Source organism: Camelus dromedarius, chromosome 17 (assembly GCF_036321535.1).
Source record: "Camelus dromedarius isolate mCamDro1 chromosome 17, mCamDro1.pat, whole genome shotgun sequence".
Lineage (NCBI taxonomy): Eukaryota > Metazoa > Chordata > Mammalia > Artiodactyla > Camelidae > Camelus > Camelus dromedarius.
In genome coordinates, this window is record NC_087452.1 from 3,382,406 (window position 1) to 3,403,841 (window position 21,436).

A 21,436-nucleotide genomic window follows, 5' to 3' on the forward strand; every position below is an offset into this window, starting at 1 on the left:
CCCTTTGGGCCATCGGTGACAACTTGGTGAGCCCCAGGCGTGGCCTCAGCCATGAGGAGGGTTTTAGTGGTCATTCTCCTAGAGAAGCACAAAACAAGCTGGGGCCCCAGCCATGGGAGTGGCCAACAGAGGGCCACCAACTGTGGATCCAGTTATTGGGCAGCCAGATCAAGGACTTTCTTCTGTCACTGACACTAGATGCAAAGTGGGGGCTGGGAGAGACGTGCTGCTGAGTGTAGCACAGTCTGCGAGCCCGAAGGAATGACCTGTCACGTGCGGGCGGGCGGTGCTAACCTGGAGAGGGGGCCTGGCTTTGGAGACGGGGAGGTGCTCAGCCTGGAGGAGGTGCTGATGGGACAGTGTGGGGGGCGCCGGAGCCCTGTGGCTGGGTCTCATGGAGTTCTGTTCTGCTCGTCCCTTGGGAGCAGCGGAGTCAGCAGGGAGGCGGCCAGAATGTGAAGCACCAGATGCTGAGGGTGGTTCGGCGCCTGTTCCAGTACCAGGTCCTCCTCACAGGTGGGCTGCGCACGGGGTCGAGGCACACCGAGGTGGTGCGGGGAGGAGGGCTCCTGCCGGGGGATGGGGCGGACCGGCGAGCTGTGCCGTCACGCCTCCTCCCACTGAGACGGGAGGGGCCGGGGAGGCGGCCGCCTGCCTGGCCAGCACCTTCCCTCTGGCTGGGCCTCGGACCCCCTGCTGCCACGTGGAAACCTGCCCAGTGGCCACCTCCTGTGTCTCCCTTCAGCCTCTCCCACCCTAACGCACAGGAACTCACAGCTTCCCTGGTTCTGCGTGTCCCCCCGTCTCAGTGGGTCTCATTCCCCCAAAGCCGTTGTTATCCCCGGAGCACTCCTGAGTCAGTGGACGTTTGCCCCCTCCGACCTGCTGGCCCTCTCTGTGGCTTTGCCACTGACCACTTCCTGCTTCTCAAAGCCCTTTCCTCTTGGCGCTTCTGTGGTCTCCTCTCTCCCTGCCTCCCTCCGACCTCTCTGACAGCTCCCTCTCCGCCTCTACTGGCCACCTCTCCTCTCCGCGGGCCCATAAATGTCAGTGTTTCTCGGGGCTCAGTCCCAGGTCCTCTTTTCTTCTTTCTCCATGAACTCTCCCATGGGAATGTCATCCCCTCTGCTCCCTCCACCTGCCAGGACACCCTTACCTCTGTCCTGAGCATCTGCCTCCCGAGTGGGCAGAGACCCCTGGCCTAGGAGCTGATGCTTTGGTGCAGAGACAGCACCCGCACTTAAAGGCATGCACGTAACTCCTGGGAGCGGTCAGGCTGTGAGAACAGACGTTCAGGCCGGGGGCGGAGAACTGATCCGCCCGTTAATCATTCAACGTTAATTCAGCAGGTGCTCATTAGGCCTCTCCCGTTTGCTGGGCCCTGGGCTAGGTGCTGGAGCGGTAGAAGTGAAGCAAGCAGTCAAAGTCTGTGATGCTGCGGAGCTTTTGCTCAAACAAATAAGGAAATGAAAGTGTAGTATGTCCGTGATAAGAGCTCTAAAGAAAAATAAAGCAGATTAAGGACTTAGAGGAGAACCTGGCTGCTTTAGTAGACACAGCCCTCAGGGAAGACCTCTCCGAGGAGGTGCCGTTGAACAGAGATCTCAGTGAAGTGAGGGCGTGAGCGGTATGAAGAGCTGGAAGAAGAAAGCACCAGGTAGAGGGGTAGTGAGTGCAAAGGCCCTGGGGTAGGAGCGAGCTCTGCATGTTCAAGAACAAGTGAGAATGCCAACACTGCCCGGTGAAGGGTGATGTGGAGGGGCAGCGGGAGCGAGGCCAGCCCGTGTAGAGCCCTGTGGTGTGCACGTATGGAAGGTCTAACATCACGCTCTACCAGGTCGGTGGTGACGTGCCTCCTGCAGCAGACTGCGTGCCTCTTGGAGGCAGGTTTCATCTCCGCATCTGTATCCCAAAGGTGCATCGCAGTCCCAGGCACACAGCAGGCGCTCTGTCAATGTTTGTTGAATGACTGAATGACTGGCAGCGGTGGCCACGATGCTGTGGTGATCCCAGGGGCTTGGTGTGCTCATGTGTTGCTGTGATGGGGCAAACAGGAGGGGTGGGGACACCCTGTTCTTCTGGGACTTTCCTTCCATCTCTGGAGAGAAGGCTCCTGCTGTGGACAGGAGGGGCTGGCCTCCCCAGGACACACTGACTCCTGCTCTTGCTCACTCCACAGACTATTTAAACAACCTGTGCCCGGACTCGGCCGAGTACGATAACACGCAGGGTGAGTCCAACGTGACCTCAGAGCCCCTCTTCCCCGACTCCAGACTCTACCCAGGTCCCAGGCGCCCGGCACGGCCCCCTCCCCACCAGCTGGGGGTGCAGGCTTCTGAGATGACCCCTCTTCACCCCAGCCACAGAGACTCCCCGGGAAGGGCTGACATCCAGTCAGGGGAGGAGAAGGGGCGACCAGAATTTGGTGATAGGAGGTGGGGCCAGCTCTGAAGCACTCACCCCAGACTCCCGGTTTCCTCCTGGTTCTGCGTAGCTGTCCCTGCATGTGACCTGCCAGGGCTGTCCCTATTTTAACATTCCATGTAAAGCCAGGGGAGCTGAGGCACAGAGCGGTCCTGTCACGTCGAGGTCACTTAGGCAGCAATGGCTGAGCTGGGACTGGGCATGTGACCTGACCCAGCATGGGAAGGCTTGGTGCTTCCCATATACAAGGCCCTGTGACTGCAGCGGGGACATCGGGGGAGGGGCAGCCGACAGGGAAGAGGTGAGAATGGGGCAGTGAGACCGGCTCTCCCCAGAAGGCCCTGTGCTCTGCTCTGCTTCTCTCTGCAGGTGCGCTGACCCTCGTCTCCAAAGTCACAGACCGCGCCAATGACAGCATGGAGCAAGGGGTAAGTCCGGCCCTGGGCACCTTCCCTCAGGTGCGGGTCCAGGAGCCCCGCACTCTGCCCAGGGCTGCCTTGTGAGACCCCACTTCTTGGGGAGGGGGCAGTGCAGGCAACCATTTGTCTCGTGGGATCTTGCAGAGAGCCTTGGGTTCTGGCCCTGACACTTGCTGTATGACCCCAGGTCCTGTGTGTCCCTCTCTGGGTCTCCAGGTCATCATTTGAGTGATGAGAGAGGCTGCAAACTTGCACAGACACGGTTCTGATGCCCCAACTGTGGTCTGAGGCCATCTGCATCCGCACCTGGAATGTTCTTTGAACTATAGATTCCTAGGCAGGCCTTCGATCTTCCCAGTGGCACTTCTGGGGTTGGGATCCAGAGACAGGCATTTTTTACGAGCACCCCAGGTGATGTTTTGCCCACAAAAGTTTGAGAGCTGTTCATCCAGGGGAACACGGGAGCTCTAAGCACACACACAGTTCTGACAGGGAGCACCTGTCAGATATTATTGTCTCTGCTTTCGGGAGACACCAATCAGATATTATTGGGTTTCTGTCCAGGATGGCCAGCTTTGTCACACATCCTATCTCTGTTCCAGTGGTTTCCACGGTTACTCGTGTCCATGTATTTTCTGCTCCACTGAGATGTGAATGGGTTAGAGCTGTGTGTTGAGAATGATCCTGAGGCCAAGTCCTAGCTCTGTGGGAGAGAGTTCAGGGATCAGCTGGTGATGCCTTGCATGGGCAGAGACGGGAGGGACGGTGGAATGTGCGCTGAGCAGTTGCTCAACTTTGCTGTGGCAGAGGCACAGAGCGTGCTTGTAGTGAGCCATCCGCAGGCAGAGAGAGTGGAAGGGAAATCACTTCTGTGGGACACCTGCCGTGTGTCAGATCTTGTGCCGGGGGTGGAGGTGCAGACAGAAGGCGTGAATCCCAGGCCTGGAGGAAGTCACAGCTTTGTGGAGCAGCAAACATGAGGACATGAAGGACCACGATGGAGGAGAGGGAGAAAGTGCCCCAAGGTTCGGAGAAGGGAGACGTCTCTCCAGCGGGGACTGTGAGATGTGGGAAGAGATGGTGCAGGAGTGCCCCCACACGGAGGGCTGTGCACCTGCAGAGAAGGCAGAGGGAGGGGAGGTGGTCCCGGAGGAGGGCCTGGCCTGGGCACAGGCCTGAGATGGCGAAGAGGGGGGATGTCAGAGTTCAGAGGGCCACCTGCAGTGGCTGGGAGATGGGAACAGCTTGGGCGTGGCTGGACCAGAGTCTAGGGAGAGAGGGCGCTGGTGGAGGGTGTGTACCACTCGGTGTGAAAATCCAGCAGGTCAGACACGCCATTGTCATTAGGCCAGTCCATGAGCTCCCTGCACTTTGTCATTTTGGCATCTTGTACGTACAGTGAGATTTCTCTCTGTGCAGCCAAAAACCAGAGGTGCTTTGGAGCCGGCGCCTTGTCACGACGCGGCAGCAGACAGCTGGGCTCTCCACACTTCCCTGTGGTGAGCGAAGCCTCTGCCTCCACCAGGAACAGCTAGGTCAGGAAGGGCCGCGTCGCCCCTCCTGCCACGAGCTCCTGCGTGCAGCGCCCTCCTGAAGCAGGAGCTGGAGTAGCCCACGGCCGCACGCCCTCCTGGCCTTGCCCAAGGGCCAGGCTGGCTGCTGCGCCAGGATGCACAGGCCGGCTCTTGTCTCCCCAGCTGCCGGTGGGTGCCGCACCAGGCCTGCTCGGGGCCTGGGGCCTCTGCCTCAGGCTTGCTGGGGCGGGGCTAGGACTCTTCCCAGATAAGCCCAACCCTGAGGCAGAGCTCAGTGGTGTGAGTATTCCTGAAGGATGCGCTGGGCTCTGTCTCTGCTCCCACCCCACTCCAGCCACTTCCCAACTCAGGCTTCCTCACCTCCCAGCCCTGCCATCCCATTCTCCATCTGGCAGCCAGAGTGATCCTGTTAAAATACGTCTACTGGTACCAGTCCCCCCGTTTGCAAAGCCTTCCATGCATCCACATGGCCTTGAGTGGAATCTGGAAAGTACTTATTGGTCGTGAGGACCAGGGAAGGCTTCCTGGAGGAGGCAACGTTCATTTGAGGTTTATGCTCACATTGAACCATTCCCACAATTCCTCACAAAAGTCATAGCTGGAGGTATGATGTCTAGGCAGAGCCAGATTCCACCATCAGACCGATTCAGAATGGGACCCACATACCACCCAACACCCAGTCTGAGGTGCCACATCCCCTCCTCCCCCCAGGCCCTGGCTACCTCCATCCTGCTTTCTGAATAGAGTTCATTTTTTAGTGTTTTAGAACACTTTTAAATTTACAGAAGAAATTAAAATAATACAGAGAATTCCCATGTATTCCACACAAGTTCCAGTTACTAACATCTTACATTAGTATGGTGCAGTTGTTGCGTTAAAGGACCAATACTGACATAGTATTGTTAACTAAAGACCGCAGTTCATTCGGATTTCCTGAATTTTTGCCTGATGTTTGCTCCAGGTTCCCATCCAGGCTATCACATCGCATTTAGGCGCCGCGTTTCCTTAGGCCCCTCTTGACCGGGAGTTTCTTTGATTTTGATGACCTTGACAGTTCTGAAGAAGGCTGGTCAGGTGGGGTGTAGGGTGCCCTCTGCTGGAACTTCTCCAGTGCTTTTCTCCTTGTTAGACTAGGTTTATACTTTGAGGGGAGGAAGATCACTGAAAGTACTACTTTCGTCACATCGTGTGAAGGGTACATACTGGCAACGTGATTTATGACCGTCGGTGTTGACCTTGACCACCTGGCCAAGGTCACGTTTGTCAGATTTCTCCACTGTAAGATTACCCCCCACCTGCCCTGTCCATCCTCTTTGGAGGAAAGTCAATGTGAACAGCCCTCTCCTTGAGGGCGGAGTGTCTACCTAAATTATTTGGAACTCTTCTGCAAGGGAGATTTGTCTCTTCTCCCTCATTTATTAATGTATTCAGTATTAATAAATAAGTTATACCAGTAAGGACTGATGGATATCTATGTTGTGTTTGGGTTATAATCGCATCTACTTAATTTTATTTCTCAAACTGTTCTAGCTTTGGCCACTGGGAGACGGACCAGTTCACCCCTGTGCCCCTTTCACATACGCCCGTTAGTGTGGGTTTGGGTGGGGATTTTTATTTTGTTTAGTTATTTTTTGAGAACTTCCTTACCTCCTGGAACTATAAGATGCTCCAGACTCATGTATATTTCCTGCCCCAGTCTTAGAATCAGCCATTTCTCCAAGGAACTCTGGTTCCTTTAATTGGATGATGGTATTAGAAACCAAGATCTGGGCATCAGGTATGCTCATTGCTACTGGGGTGGCATTTCTTCTAGGTTCTTTTAGCTACAGAGCACAGAAATATATCTATAGCTATTTCTATACATAACCATCTGCATCTGTAAGGTAAATATGAGTTCTAACTGGTATCTTCAGTTCTTACCATACCAGCCTCCTCCCCTGGCTTGTCTGTAAATTTCCACTCCAACAGGGAGAAACCTGGCTCCACCACCCAACGTCCATTTACTTAATTGATCAATCTGTCTACCTTCTTGAAAAATATTTTTCCTGGGTTTGGAAATCTGGGTTGACCAATACTTTCTTTCACTGCTTTAAAGATGCTACTCCACTGTCTTATGGCCCGCATAGTATCTGATAAGAAATCAGCTATGTTTCTGTTTCTCCTCCTTATGTGATGTGTCCCTTTTTTTCTGGCTGCCTTCCAGATCTTCTCTTTACATTTGACTTCTAGAGGTTTGACTATGATGTCTGAATACGTGTGTTTTTAGTGGGGGTGGGTGGCATTTATCCTGCTATGATTCTTAAGCCTCCTGGATCTGTGGTTTGTTGTTGTTCACCAATTTTGGAAAACTCTCTTGGATGCTCTGCTGCTGCTGTTGTTTTTGTTTTTCCCCACACTCTTCTCTTCTCTTTGTGTTTTGGTTTGGTTTATCTTAGCTTACCTATCTCCATGTTCATTCATCCTTTCCTCAGCTGTGTTCAGTTTGCTGCTAAGTCTGTCAAAGGAATTCTTCATTTCTGATACCACATTTCTTATTTTTCACATTTCCATTTGACTCTCTTGTGTAGTTTCCATCTCTGCTGAAACTCCATCTGTTCATGAATGCTGTCCACCTTTTCCACTAGCTCCTTTAACATTTTAATCATAGTGACTCTAATGTCCTTGTCTGATGGTGCCAGCATCTGTGTCACCTCACATTCTGGTTTTCTTGAATGCTTTGTCTACTGAAAATCAGTTGGGGTTCTCTTTTGCCTCTTGTGTGTTTCTCGTAATGTCTGAACACCATAGCTCATGTGTAGAGGAACTGAGGGAAATGGTATCTACCCCCAGAAGTGGGCATGCCTCTTTTTTGGTCATGCCGTTCGTGTCAAGGGTGGGAGTTGCATCAGTCCAGTCAGCAGTTGAGCTGGGTTTGGGTTTCGTTGTCACCATCGTCACCTTCAGAGCCCCGCAGACGGGGCTCCTCTAGAAGGGGGTTGCCATTACCTAATGCTATTTGTGGGGGCCTGAGGTGCCAGAGAGTTTTCCTCATATTCCTACTCCATCCTCAGCTTTTAGCAATCCCTGCACCACAGAAGGGATCTCTGTGTGTTCTTGCCCCTTCTCAGAGGTAGACTGCTGGTTCCTGTCACTCAGTCTTAAGTAGGGCCTCCGAGCCTGGCTCTGCCAGCACTCCCGTCCCTCCCCTGCAAGGCAGCCGAACTCTGCCACGCGTCTGTGGCAGGTCTTGGAACGGTTTCTGCTTTGTGTGGGTGCACGATCCTGGGCCCAAGAGGTTGGCTCTCTCAACTTGGGGTAGACAGCTGTGACTTCGGCCTTTTCCCCAGAAGCAGTGGATGGCTCTTTGCCTGGGCTCTGGGAGGGGGTGTTGCCTCGCCTTCCCCAGGGGCCGAAGGGTTTTGTAGGAGAGAGGGGCCTGGGGAAGTAGGCAGGTTTTTGTGCCAGCCCCCCAGTGACAGCCTGCATGCCTTCACCACCAAGGAGGGGTTCTCTCTGGCCCCCAGCCTTCCTTGTAAACACCTGGCAGAAACTCCTGCAAATTCCCCTTGTGTCTGAGCTCCCTGTTATTCTAAACGGTCCCACCAGCCCACCCTGACCTTTAAGAAGCCACTAACATGTTAGCCGCTTTCTGCCCACCCTCCGGCGCATACACTCTCTCGTGTGTCCGTGGAGGGGCTGGTCTGTCTGTGGGATTCAGTTCACTTGGTGGCCTTGGGAGCCCAGCTCTCCAACTGGCATAAGGAGAGCTACGATTTCGTAGGAGCTCTGGCTTTTTCTCTGTTCAGGTAGGGGCCTTGTCCTCCCGCCACTCTTCTGTCATAAGTGGAAGTGGAACAACTTTCATACATTTCTAATATGTAGGATTTTATGCCCTAAACTAGGGACGGTACAAAGGCTTTTTCAAGGCATTTTCTCTACACACGATTTTCACCTTGTTTGTTAACTTTAGATCCAACCCTGCATAAGGTTCTGGGGCACCTGCCCCATGGTTTAGGTGCTCGTTATTTGCAGTATTATGGGGCGGTGTTCCCAGGGGAGGGAGGCCTGTCCCTTCATGTATTGGGGATGCCCAGTGAGGGACTGACAAGGAGCTCCCGTGCACACTTGCTTTTCTTCAGGGAACCATTTCCTCCCCACGATGTGTTTTCTTGGTTTCCCTCCCTCAGATGTGCCCCCACCAAGGCTGCAGGCCCAGAGAGCCAGTCTGTCCACGGGCATCTGTCACCTCTGGGCTTTTGAAGTCTGGATGCTCCAGGCCTTTCAGGGGACTCAGGCTAGAGTAGGAGCAGTGGCCGGCAGACAAGCAGCAAGGCCAAGTGACCACCCCTGTGGCGTACAGAGAGCTGGTGGTGTCCGACCCCAGGCCCGGAGGGACTAGCCGACCTGGGCAGCCCACACGCTTGGCGTCCTGCAGACCGGGCTCAGTTCCCAGTCCTGCCACCGACAGGAGGTCGGACAGGGGGCGAGGCCCTCTGGGCTCCGTTTCCTTCTCTGACGAGGAAGCAGTGCCACTCCTTACAGAGGAGACAAGGGGCCCTGAGCATCTCCCCCCCACCGCCTGCTCCCACCCACAGGAAAACCTGCAGAAGCTGGTCCACATCGAGCACAGCGTTCGGGGCCAAGGGGATCTCCTCCAGCCAGGAAGGGTGAGTGCCACCCGCCAGGGGCAGGGGCAGAGGGCGGCCCGGCAGGCAGGCAGGCGGGCAAGGCCCTGATAAGCACCATTGTTCAGCTGGGCTGGCCCCAGACAGGCCGGGCTGCAGGTGCTGCACCGGGGAGGGAGGCGGCGGGGGGGGTGCGGGCTCTTTTGGGCTCCCCAGGCCCCCGGCTGCCACCCCTGGGCTTTTCCACTCTCAGGGCCTTTAAAGGAGCAGTGCCACTTGAGTTCAGTGTTCCCTGGGTCCTTGTCACCTCTGAGAAGAAGAGACACCAAGTGTTCTTAGTTTAGTTCAGCATTGCTGGGAAATCAGGGGAACCATCTCTCAGGAGTCCCAACAAAGCATTTTAAAAATAACATTTTTCAAGAGACAAATTTACCCACTTTAAAGCTTCCAAATGGAAAGCATAAAACTCAGCTCAAAAATAGTCAAAAAAAATTTTATACAGTAAAAGCTGTGTTTGTTACCTATTACCGTCCATAAAGGGCAAGAAGCAGAAGAGTGAGAGATTGTGCTCGGGAGATTTTACTCAACACTGGCAGGGATCTCACTGGTCTGAGCGTCTGTAAAATCACACCTAGGGGTTTGGCCTGGGTCTTGAGCTCAGTGAATATTTATTAAACACCTGTTTCTATCCTCCAGATTAAGGGGGCTATAGTAGCAACTGTTCACAGGTTTGCATCTATTTTAGCAAACTTTCAGAGGCTCTTCTCTGACTGGACCCCTTGTGATGGCAAACCAAGGGGCGAGTCGTTCTTTGGACCGCTCTGGCTGGAACAGTGTCTAGATCTTGGTGTAATTCAGGGCGGGTGATCCTGCAAGGCCAGATACCTGTCTCCAGAGCTGCTCTTCCGAGCACAGACCACCTCTCCTATGCTGGGAATTCTCCCATCAGCCGCTCTGGAACTCTGGACAACACCATAAATTGAGTTTTCCACTCAAAGGCCTCCCGCCACCCTTCTCCAGGACAGTAGGGGGCATCAGCCTGACCCCCGAGGTCTGCTTCTCCCCCCACAGGAGTTTCTGAAGGAAGGGACGCTGATGAAAGTAACAGGGAAAAACAGACGGCCGCGGCACCTGTTTCTGGTAAGTACCTGGCCCCCGACCAGGCGCTGGGGACTGTCCAGTTCTGCGCAGTGTTCTGGGGCCGGTATTCCAGGACGTCTGGAAAGGAGGGAGGAGGACTAGCCCAGAGCCGAATCCTTAGCAGGAGGGTCATTCTGTACAGCCGAGCTTTCCAGAAAGCTGAGAGCTTGACCCTTGGAAGCCACAACCCATCCCTCATGTATTATTTGAATGATTTTGAGTGGAATGTTGCCAAATTTTAATGATCCACGTGCCTGTCTGAAATGTCCTTAAACTGGGAATGACTGTTAACTGCCTTATCCAACATGTAAGGGGAGTTGACGTGGCGAATCTCCCAGCAGCGGGGAGGCAGAGGCCCCGAGGGAACCAGGGTTTGACCCGAGCCACAGCCTTTCTCCACGGAGCACAAGGCGGGCTATGGTGTAACATTTCTGGTGGTTTACAGCCACGGCCTGGAACCGCAGGGAGTGACCAAGCCTGTGATGTAGCGACAGCCACCTCAGAGGCTGCTGAGCGGCAGGCGGCTCTTCGTGCCAGTCCTGAGACACTTTGCCATCTAAGTTCTCCCGGCTCCTTCCCCGTGAGCTGTCACTTGCTGTTGCTGTCAGCCGTGGCTGCCTCCTTACACTTGGCTGGAGTGGTGTGCAAAGTGGAAGCAGGGCGGCTCTGAGCCGGTGTCCAGGGCCTGTCTGTGCGGACGTGTACTGAGCCGGCACCTCCTGCGAGCTGGGCGCTGGGAACCAAGAGACGAACATCACGTGCCCTGGCCTCCTCCCCCCGTGCCTGTTGTAAAGACCGAGTTATAAGAACAGTGTGGGCAGAATCTCAGAGCCAGGGAAGCAAAGCAGAGGATGCAGGAGCGGCAGGGAACAGAAAGCGGAGCGGCCCAGTGGCGGCTGACATTGAGTGTTTACTGGGTGCTCCGCACTGTGCTGAGTGTGTCGTGTGTTTCCTGGAGAAAATGGTACCCGAGTTAAGCCCACAAGGAAGGATAGGAGTTTGTCAGGTGCACGAAGGAAGGGCGTTTCAGGAGCGGGAACAGCATGAGCAAAGAGTAGAGGCGTGAGCAGCTCGGCGTGTTGGGAGGAGCTCTGTGGGTCTCATGGAATCACTGGCTGCAGGTGGGCTCTTCCGCTCCCCAGTGGGGTCTACACTGTGGCTCAGCCACTTGGGGCTGAATCCCGGGGAGAGCTCATGGTCCGGAGAAGGGGATCCCAAGTCTGCAGCTGCCGGGCAGGTTAGCTGAGCTTATGTCCCAAGGCCTCCGCCGGGCTGCATGGGTCAGTCTGCTCTGCACGGAGCACAGGTGGTCCGAGCTCAGGGGCTCCCCACCCGCTGCTCCCTCCTAACAGCCACCTGTCACCTCCCTCGCCCTGGTCGGTGGTGCTGCGGTGCCCGGGGACATCTGGCTAAAGGCAGGAGGAGCTAGGATCCCTGGGGAGCTTTGAGAGGGATCTGAGAGCCAACCACTGGATGCTCGGATTTGAGTTCTCAGAAGGGTCCTGAAGTCCCTGCAGATGCTTGAATCCCTTTCTCTCGGTAGTTTTTTGACCTCTGCTCGCTGCCTGCTGTGACGTCACTCATTCTGCAGCTCCTGTCTGTCTCCTCCTGTGTCCCAGGATGTGTGTGGGGTGTGCAGATGGGGCCCCCGCCCTGTTGTGGATCTTGGAGTCCAGTGAGGAAGCCGTCCTTGTTCCATGTTAGAGCCTAATATTTGAGAACTTTCTGTTGAGAAGAAATGCACACCATGTGGGCGGGAATGAGCTGGGCTGAGCCGGTTAGATCCTCACCAGACACTCAGCCCCTCTGCGGCCCTGACACAGTCGCAGACGTGTCTGAGTCTCCAGTTTCCCACCAAGAAAGTGGAAATCCTAGGCAGTTTGGGGAACTGATTGGGGGGCCTCATGTGTCTGACGCATAAAAACCACTTATTTGATGAGAATTTCCACCCTTCCCTCTGAGGACCCACAGGACATGGGTCTCCGCCCCAGGGCAGCCCTGTGGTGAGTTGGAGCCCATGACTGGGTCTCCTGAGTCCTTTCTTCTCCAGGATGGAAAGTGGGGGGGTCTGGGCTGGTAGCAAAGAGCATGGGCCTGGGAGTCAGACTGGGTTCACGTCCCAGCTCTGCTGCTTGCTGGCTGTGAGACTGCAGCAAACTGAGCTCCGTCTCCCCTCTGGCCGTGCCCCCCTTGTCCCTGTGCCTGTCACAGGGACATCAGATGCCAGGCAGAGACACAGTGTCACCATCTCCCCCTCCCCCACTCCCTCCCCCTCCTTCCCTCCCCACCCTCTCCTCTCCTCCCCTCTCTCCCTCCCCCGGGCTCCCTCCAGCATCAGTGTGGCCCCTCCCCGGAGCCTCTGTCTCAGCCATGGACAATGAAAGGCCTGGTCTCTCCTTCCTCTTGTCGTTGGTCCGTAAGGCCCCCCCCCCAGGTCTGAACCTCGGACCCCTTCTTCTCTCTGCCTCAGGACAGGACCTCCCACTGAGTGGGTGTTAGTAGTTACCCCCTGGAGGGGTAGGTGGGTGGAGGATGGATAGACGGACAGGCTCTTGGGCCAGCGAGCACCATGGCAAATGTACTTAAGGAAGAACTTTTCTTCCTTCTCGCATGCTAATTTCATAAAATAACCTTAACAGAGGTTATTGTGAGCAAAGTCAGGGCATCTGCCCACAGCACGCAGGGGCCTCCGTGATGCTGGGGGGGGGGGGGGTTCCCACAGTGGCCCTGGTGTCCCCTCTGGCCCCAAGCAGTAGGTGGGGCTGCCCACTGGTGGCTCCTTATTGAGAGAAATTCCCCCTTACTCCTCCATGAGGAGCCCCTCTTCCTCCCTCCACGGGGCTGTAAACACGCTTTGAAGAGGACAGGAGGTCCGCGGGCAGTTGGGAGGCAGCGTGGTCCTGAACCACCCAGGGAGCCTCAGGGGCTAATGCCGTTGCCATGGCAGCAGGGGCAGCCACAGAAAGGCTGGGGCCCCGTGGTGAGTGACACCAGCAGTTCCCCAGGGTGGGTGGGGCCTGGTCACCGTGCGGGCCCCCCCAGCACACCACCCTGGACACTCGTGGAGGCAGCCTCATTGACTCGCGACCCTGGCTCTGCCACAGAGGAGCTTTGGGATCCTGGGAGGCTATCAAGCCAGCCTGTGCCTCAAGTTTCTCCCTATGAGAGGGGGAGATGGTGACAACAGTGTCTGCCTTTTGTTAGCGGAGGCCTGTTGGAACCCCGCCTCACGCATTCTTTTATGATCGTCTGTGGCTGTTTTTAGGCTCCAGTGGCCCAGTTGAGCAGTTACGACAGAGACCATCTGTCCCACAAAGACTGAAATATTTACTCTCTGGCCCTTGACCAAAAAAATTGCTGGACCTGGTCTACTCCAACTCCATGTAGAGACAGTGAGGCCCAGAGAGAGGAAGCGTTTGCCTGAGGTCACACAGCAGCTCTGTGCCCAGGCCAGGTCTCGGCACTGCCCTGGCCAGAAGGGCCAGTGGTGGGAAAAGTCACCCATTCTGCTTCCTCAGCAGACTCTGCAGGGAGACGAGGGTGAATCCCGAGTTCTTGTCCTGTTTCAGACCCTGAGATGCCTGTCCTGTCCCATCCCCGGGACACCCTGGTTTACATTGGCTCCCGTGTGCCAGGGCTCGCCAGCGCCACTCAGTGTTCACAGTGCGGTGGGGGTGGGGATGTCCCCCACGTGGCAGGTGGGGTGGCTGAGGCTCAGAGAGGGAAGCGGCCTGTCCATAGTCACACAGCTGCTGCAGAGCAGGGTCAGGATTGACGGCCCACAGCCCCACCCGGAGCGTGACATTGGCTCTTCAAGCTATAAACCTCTCAGCCAAGCAGGAACACTTTCCTAGGGAGGTGAGGTGTCTTCGCTGGGTTTCTCTTGTCTGCCCTGCACGGCAGCGGGCAGCTTCAGCTGTTCACTCAGCAGACAGTAGTGGGGCGCCTGCTATGTTACTGGAGGTCCAGCAGCAAGCAGGACCACCATCTCCCTGTCCTCGGGACCTGCCTCCCTCCCTCCCTCCCTCCTTCCCTTCCCTAGCTCTGCCTTATGGAGGCTTAATTTATAGAGAGTAAAATGCATCCGTTTTAAGTGTACGTGTCAGTGTGTGTTGACAGTTGCACACCATGGTGGCACCACCACCGGGGTCGAGATCAGAGCACACCCAGCCCCCCAGCACGGTCCCGGGGAAGCAGCGTGCACCCCTCTGCGTCCGGCTTCTGTCACTCCATGTGTGCTGGAGGTCCACCCCCGTCGTCCTGTGTGTCACTTGGTTCGCCTGGTGGCCGAGTGGCTGTGCTGAGCAGCGTGGCTGCACCACAGTTTGTGTGTCCGGTCACCTACCGGTAGACATTTGGGCTGTGTCCCTTTTGGGCTGTGTCCCTTTTGGGCCTCTGAATGTTCCCAGACCTCACCTTTTGTGAGTCTCCGCCTTTGCTCCTCTTGAGTGTCTGCGTCAAAGCGGGACTGTGGGGAAGCGGCTCACGTTTCAGCCCAGAGCGGCTTTGCTCTCCCTCGGGGGTCCCTGGGGATACAAGGGATCCTCCAGGACACGCCCATGCAGCCCTCCGGGGCCAAGTCATGTCTGACGGGTCCCCTCTCCCCAGATGAGCGATGTGCTCCTGTACACGTATCCGCAGAAGGACGGGAAGTACCGGCTGAAGAACACGCTGGAGGTGGCCAGCATGAAGGTGGGTCCCCAGTGCGGGAGTCCAGGGTGGGCGGGTAGACCCCAGGGGAGGAGGAGACCCAGCAGAGGAGGAGCCGGAGCCCCATCATGTGAGTTACAGCAGGTAGTCCTGGGAGAGCGGGGTGAGGGAGGGCTTCCTGGAGGAGGGGGGCTGAGTCCCAGAGTGGATATTTGGGTAGAGGCTGAAGGAGAGAAGGAAGGGAGTCATAGGAGGAGGAAAAGGTATAGGAAAGGCTTGGAGGAAGAAAACAAGCAGGTGTTAATTTTTTTAAGTGTGTTTATAATACATATAATACAAAATTTACCATTTTAAACATTTTAAGTGTGCAGTTCAGTGGCATTAAGTACATTCACATTGTTGTGCAACCACCACCACCATCCATCCCCAGAACTCTTCATCTTCCCAGACTGAAGCTCTGTCCCCATTAAACACTGACTCCTCTCTGTCCCCCTGACCCCCACCATCCTCCTTTCTGTCTCTATGGATTTAGTTAACTGTGGGACTGCCTGTGAGTGGAATCACACACTATTTGTCCTTTTGTGATGGGCTTGCTTCACTGAGCATAATGCCCTCAAGGTTCATCCTTGTGGTAGCAGGTATCAGAATTTCCTTTTTAAGGCTGAGTAGTACTCCATCATATGTGGAGACCACACTTTGTGTACCTTTCATCCATCCATGGACTGGGTTGTCTCCACCTTCTGGTGGCTGTGAATAATGCTGCTGTGAACGTGGAAGTACAGAGACCTGTTAAAGGGGAGAGAGAGGCCAGCCCAGCTAGACAGTCTCATGGGTGAGGTCGGAGAGGCGGGAAGGGCCGGGTTCTCTGTGACCAAGCTCAGTGTAACTTGGTCCCGAATATGGGGCCCTTGGGAGCTAATGGGGATTTGTGATGAGCAGGAAGTTTTAGAAAGTTAATTCTGGTGTAGCGTGAAGTGGTCAGAGAGGGGACACTGAGGTGGGAGAACGGAGGGCAGAGGTGAGGGCTGGAGGAGCCTATAGAGGGCACCGCGGACCAAAGCTTCCGCTCAGGAGCCTGCTACAGAAATGCTGAGGGAGGGTGGCCGCTGAGCAGGAGAGGTGGTGAGGGAGGGTGGCCGCTGAGCAGCGACTTGTCCCACACGATGGGCTCTAAGAGGGACGCTCACAGCCTTCTGAGGGGGACGGTGCAGAGTCAGAGTCACCCCCTCCTCCAGCACACAGCATCTGCCCAAAAGAAAGGCTTGCCCTTTATAGATGAGGAAGCTCTGGCTCAGGGAGGGGCAGTGGCAGGACCGGGAGAAGAATCCGGTCTGTGAGGCACCCCCACTGCCCCCACCTGAGGGCTGCTGTCGGTTTCCAGGTCAGCCGCCCGGTGATGGAGAAAGTGCCCTACGCCCTGAAGATCGAGACTTCCGAGTCCTGCCTGACTCTGTCTGCGAGGTATGGGGCGTGGGGCGGGGGAGGATCTGGGGCAGGATTTTGACGATGGGAAAGTTTGGAACAACAGATACTACACCTATTACCATTTTCATTTCGGTATCCTTTTGGGTCAGAGGACTTTTGTTTTTTTCATCATGTCTTGTCCATTTTTGCGTTGCAGACCACTTTGAGAATCTGATAAATCTATGGCTTCTCTCCCCAGAAACAATGTGCATACACATAAAACATTACATAGAATCTGAGGGGTTTCCAGAGTCCGTTGCTTAAATCTGACAATCACAATACCTCACGGCTGTAAAACCCTACAGATTATTGGGTCTTCACAGGAGTAAGAAAAGTTAAGGCCAGAGGAAAGTGCGTGGTGCAGCTTAGTTCATAAAGGGGTCTGCGTTTAGGCTGCCGCGTCTGGAGAGAGAAAGAAAGATAAGGGGTGAGCAGCCAGCCCTGTGCTTTCCCCGTCTGAGGGTGAGGGCTTTCTATCAGGGACTGCTTTCCTCAGCCCTCAGGCTGCCCAGGGATCCGTCCTCGTCCTCTCTGGCTTCCCACAGAGAAGGAGCTCCCCCTCCCCTCTTCCAGGGCAAGCGCAGCTCCAGTCCCCGGAGCTCAGAAACGGGGAGGTGGGGCTCCTGCCAGGGGCTGCTCTGGGCATGGGGGCGGGGGGGGGCAGGGTTCCCTAGGTCTGTGTGTCTTTCCTCCCAGCAGCACATGACAGGCGGCAGCAGGTCCCGTTGTGGGGTGGCCCTGGGCCTGGGACGGTACTCCGCCCTGGCGCACATTGTCTGGTGGATGCACTCGCCCACTGAGTGTTTATTAGCTGCTCCTCAGTGTGCGGTCCTGTGCTGAAGACACAGACCGTTTAAACCTTGACTGGCTTGGGGAGGGCCCACTTCATAGGCTGAGCTGTGAACTGGTTACAGTGCGGAACGTAACTGCTGTAATAGTTAGTAGTGACAACAAAAGTGACATGCACGGGCACCTGCCAGGTGCCAGGTGTCTCCTCTGACCCCCACCCCCACCTTGGAGGTGGGGCCTGCAGCTCCTCCCCTGCACAGGGAGTTGAGGCCTGGAGAGGTGTCCCCCATGAGCCATGTGAGGCAGAACTGAGGTTCAGACGCAGGACTGTGACCCAGGGCGCTTCTCCACTGCTGTCTCCTGCCTGGGGGGGTGGAAGGAGCCTTGGAGATTCTAAGGAGTGACCACCGCATCTAGGGGAGTGAGGGAAGGCTTCCTGGAGGAGGTGATGCCTGGGTGGGTTTCTGTGGCCTCTCCAGGTGAAATCAGGGGTATAAGGAGGCCCAGGGCATGGTTCCTTTTGCCCAAACGTGAAGCGAGGGTAGTGGCAGGCCACGCTCAGCCCTTCAGGTGGGGCTGCCCTTTTCTCCTAGGCAGGAACACTGCCCTTTGGCCAAGTGGCCTCAAGGAGCCACTGTCACTGACAGGTCAGTCTCCTTCCTGATAGCCCAGATGCTACACGCTGAAGCTTCCAGGGGACCCAGACACCTCCTTCTAGGGTTGCGCGGCATCTGGCTGCCCACCACCCTCCCTCCTAGGCCAAATCCTTCTCCCCGCAGAGTCTGCACACTTAGCGCGGGGTGGGAGCGACACCTAGTGGGCCCTGTGAGAATTTCCACCCGCGGCCTCTTGGGCAGCTCAGCCGGGTGTGGCGCCCACCACTCAGGAAGGGGGTAAAGAAGTCTGCTTTCTGGGTGAGTGAGTGTCAGGGAAGTTATGTGGGAAGATGAGGAGGAAGGTGGAGAGACTGGGGCCTTTGTCAGCATCTGTCTACCTCCCTTCCCCGTGATACCCCGCCCTTGGCCCCTACCAGCCCACACCCTAAAGCATGGGACCCTCTGAGCCTCGCTTATGCCCCTGGAACAGTGCTTTGCCATTGACAGAGCCTGTCCACACCCCACGGGTCCTTTCATTCCCCACGGCAGCCCTGGGAGTTGAAGGGGTAGCGTTGGCGTTCCCAGGTTACAGGCGGGGCCCCGAGGACAGCTAACGTGCGGGGCTCCTGCTCGTAGGCGGAGGGGCTGAGGTGCAAGCCGGGGCCGGCCTGGCAGGGGGCGGGTGCTGGCTGGTGGGACTTCAGGTGCGGGAGGCTCAGCCGTGGGGGAGGGGCGGGGCGGCCAGCACCCCGCCAGCCCTGAGAGGGCGGGAGGCAGAGCCCCTGCGCCCTGGCCCACTCCAGCTCGCGCCCACAGCTCCTGTGCGGAACGGGACGAGTGGCACAGCTGCCTGAGCAGAGCCCTCCCTGAGGACCACAAGGCCCGGGCTCTGGCCGCCTTCCAGCACAGCGTGGAGGTGAGTGGGGCGGCCCCGGGTTTCCAGGACGACTTGCATCTTCTTCCGTCAGGGCACTGGGTCCTCCTTCCGACCGGCTTGGGCCGTCACTGTGCCACCCACAGCCTGGCACCTCCAGCTCTGTTTCTCCCTGGAGGACACAGAGGGGCTTGCACTAGTAGGCTCCACCCTGGGCCACACACACACACACCCCGCGCAGGACAGGGTGTGCCTGTCCAGCTGGTCTCCTGACAATGCTGCTCATCCGATTCTGTTGCTCCAGATACGCGAGAGGCTGGGGGTCAGCTTGGGGGAGAGGCCCCCCACCCTGGTGCCTGTCACACACGTGATGATGTGCATGAACTGCGGCTGCGACTTCTCCCTCACCCTGAGGCGGCACCACTGCCACGCCTGCGGCAAGGTGAGCCTCCCTCACGGGGAGCCCCTGCACCGAGGTGGCACGGGGTGGGGGCTGAGGGGTGTCCAGCGGCGTGTTGGGCCCAGACTGGGGCGTGTCACACCCACCCTGCAAAGTAGGGGTTGTTCGTTCCCGTTTTGCTGATATCCTCAAACTCGGACTCCAGATCCCAGGCCTGATCCACTACACCACCACGTGCTCAAAAGAAAATTGTAGCGTGCACGGTTCTTGTCCTGGGAGAAAAAATGTCACGTCATGGTTAGTGACACAGGCTCGTCAGAAACACAGATAAGCTTACAGCATGGTGACAAGAGTTAGTAATATGTTGTGTATTTGAAAGTTGCTAAGAGAAAAGTAGATCTTGAAAGTTCTCATCACAAGAAAAAAGAATAACTCTGTGTGGTGATGGGTGCTAACTAGACTTCTGGTGGTCGCTGCATCATACAGTCGTCCCCAGGTGGCCAGGGCAGGACTGGGTCAGGACCCCATGGATACCAAGCTCTGAGGATGCCGAGTCCCTTATGTGAGATGGTGTGGATTTGCATATAACCTACACAATCCTCCCATATATTTTAAATCCTCTCTGGATCACTTATGATACCAAATACAATGTAAATGGTGTTTAAATTGCTATAAAGACAATGTAAATTCTACATAAGTAGTTGCCAGCATTCAGCAAATTCAAGTTTTGCTTTTGGAATTTTTTTTTGAGTGTTTTTGATCTACAGTTGGTTGGATCTGTGGATGTGGAACCTGCAGATTCAGAGGCCCAGCCATATATGTGTATATTGAATCACTGTGTTGTACACCTAAAACTAATGTAATGTTATCTATCACTTACATCTCAATTTCTTCACAAAGGAAAACAGCTAAGCACTTTCACAGAAACATAGTGACTGTGCTCAGAACATGGGGTCCTGGAGGGGTGGGGGGCCAGCAGAGTGGGGGACACGCCTCTCTGCACGTGCTGGAAGACTGAGACCCCCCCCCGACACGCGTACCCCCCCCCCCACCTGCAGATCGTCTGCCGGAACTGCTCGCGGAACAAGTACCCTCTGAAGTACCTCAAGGACCGCATGGCCAAGGTCTGCGACGGCTGCTTCGGGGAGCTGAGGAAGAGGGGCGGGGATGTCCCAGGCCTGATGAGAGGTACCCAGGGCCACCCTCGCCCTGCTTCCCCTCCTGGCTTCTCCCCAGCCCCTGGCTCATGTCGGAAACCGCTTTCCTAGGGAGGCTCAGAATAAAAGTAGCCCTCAAGGAAGAAATAGGACCTAAAAGCCACATGGGGTGGGGGGGGCACCATTTCCCGATGTGTCGGTTTTGTGGAAGATCCCTAAGTGCACCCGGAGGAAGGGTTCCTGGGGCAGCTCAGTTTGGGGAATGCTGGGTCTGTGCGTCTCTGTGTCGAGGACAGTAGGCAGGCACTCGTGTCTTCTTTGCCACAGCAGCCCTCTCTGCAGGCCTGTGTCCTAGGGGACCTTTTGGGGATAAGGATTGTGAGCCAGGTAGCAGGGGTGTTGTGCAGGGAGGAGCCGGAAGAGCTGAGCTCAGGGACAGGCTTCCCCAGAGCAGGTGGACCCTGGGTGTAAGACCAAGGACTGCCCCTCTCTGTCCACCCCCCCACCATGCCCAAGGCCATCGGGGAGGACAGCCCAGCCTCAGGGAGACATGAAGGAGGAGGGTCGGCACCTGAGAAAGCCTGCCCCACCCCTGCCCCCTGCCTTTGTGTCAGCAGAGGGGGTGTGCCCATCTCTCTGGCCACACTTAACCCCCAAGTGGGGCTGGTTCCCATCTCGGGGGTGGGGGGAGGCGGGAGCTCTGACCTCACGGGCACCGTGCGGACACTCACCCCTTCCTGTGGCCTGTCCCTCTGCAGAGCGGCCCGTGAGCATGAGCTTCCCCCTGTCCGCCCCCCGCTTCTCGAGCAGCGCCTTCTCGTCCGTCTTCCACAGCATCCACCCCTCGGCCTTCAAGAAGCAGAGGAAAGTCCCTTCAGCCCTGACCGAGGTGAGGCAGGTGGGGCTGCCTGCATGGGAGGCAGGGGATTTGCAAGGCTCTCCATCCCCCTCAGGGGACAGGCTCGGACCCCCACCCCAGCCGGACCCAGCTCTTCTGGGCAAGAGGATCCCTAATGGGACACATTCTGACTCCAGTAACACAGGCAGCTGTGAGGAACAGCCCTGCCTCCTGCACGTGGCCAAGAGGATGCCTGTCGAGGGCAGAGGACAGGGCCCAGGGGGCTGTAGGTGGTGCTGGGAGACATCGCTCCCCCTTCTGTCCCCCCAGCGCTTTCTTTTCCTCTTCCCCGTAGTCTTGACTGGTGCCCAGGGTTACTGCCCAGATCGCTTGGGCACTCAGGACTAAAGCAGCCAGTCCTGCTCCGCTCCCCCACGTCAGCCCCTCCCCGAGCTGCCCCGGTCTGCTACCCTGGGGGGTGAGCTGTGGGACTCCTTACAGGAAACCTCAGCATTGGCCCAACTCGATTCTGTTCTGCAGATAGGA

The 21,436-nt window shown here is 56.5% G+C and overlaps 1 protein-coding gene across 1 annotated transcript in view; it reads left to right on the forward strand.

The window, feature by feature from the left end:
- FGD5 (FYVE, RhoGEF and PH domain containing 5) overlaps window positions 1–21,436 on the forward strand; it is a 104,301-nt gene that overhangs the window by 74,747 nt on the left and 8,118 nt on the right. Inside the window, exons 8-18 of the mRNA XM_031470965.2 lie at window positions 429–516; window positions 2,180–2,230; window positions 2,794–2,852; window positions 8,953–9,024; window positions 10,054–10,122; window positions 14,731–14,814; window positions 16,154–16,233; window positions 18,438–18,537; window positions 18,800–18,937; window positions 19,954–20,083; window positions 20,811–20,941. Of these exons, the coding sequence (XP_031326825.2) occupies window positions 429–516; window positions 2,180–2,230; window positions 2,794–2,852; window positions 8,953–9,024; window positions 10,054–10,122; window positions 14,731–14,814; window positions 16,154–16,233; window positions 18,438–18,537; window positions 18,800–18,937; window positions 19,954–20,083; window positions 20,811–20,941 (1,002 nt within the window). The remainder of the gene's footprint in view (window positions 1–428; window positions 517–2,179; window positions 2,231–2,793; window positions 2,853–8,952; window positions 9,025–10,053; window positions 10,123–14,730; window positions 14,815–16,153; window positions 16,234–18,437; window positions 18,538–18,799; window positions 18,938–19,953; window positions 20,084–20,810; window positions 20,942–21,436) is intronic.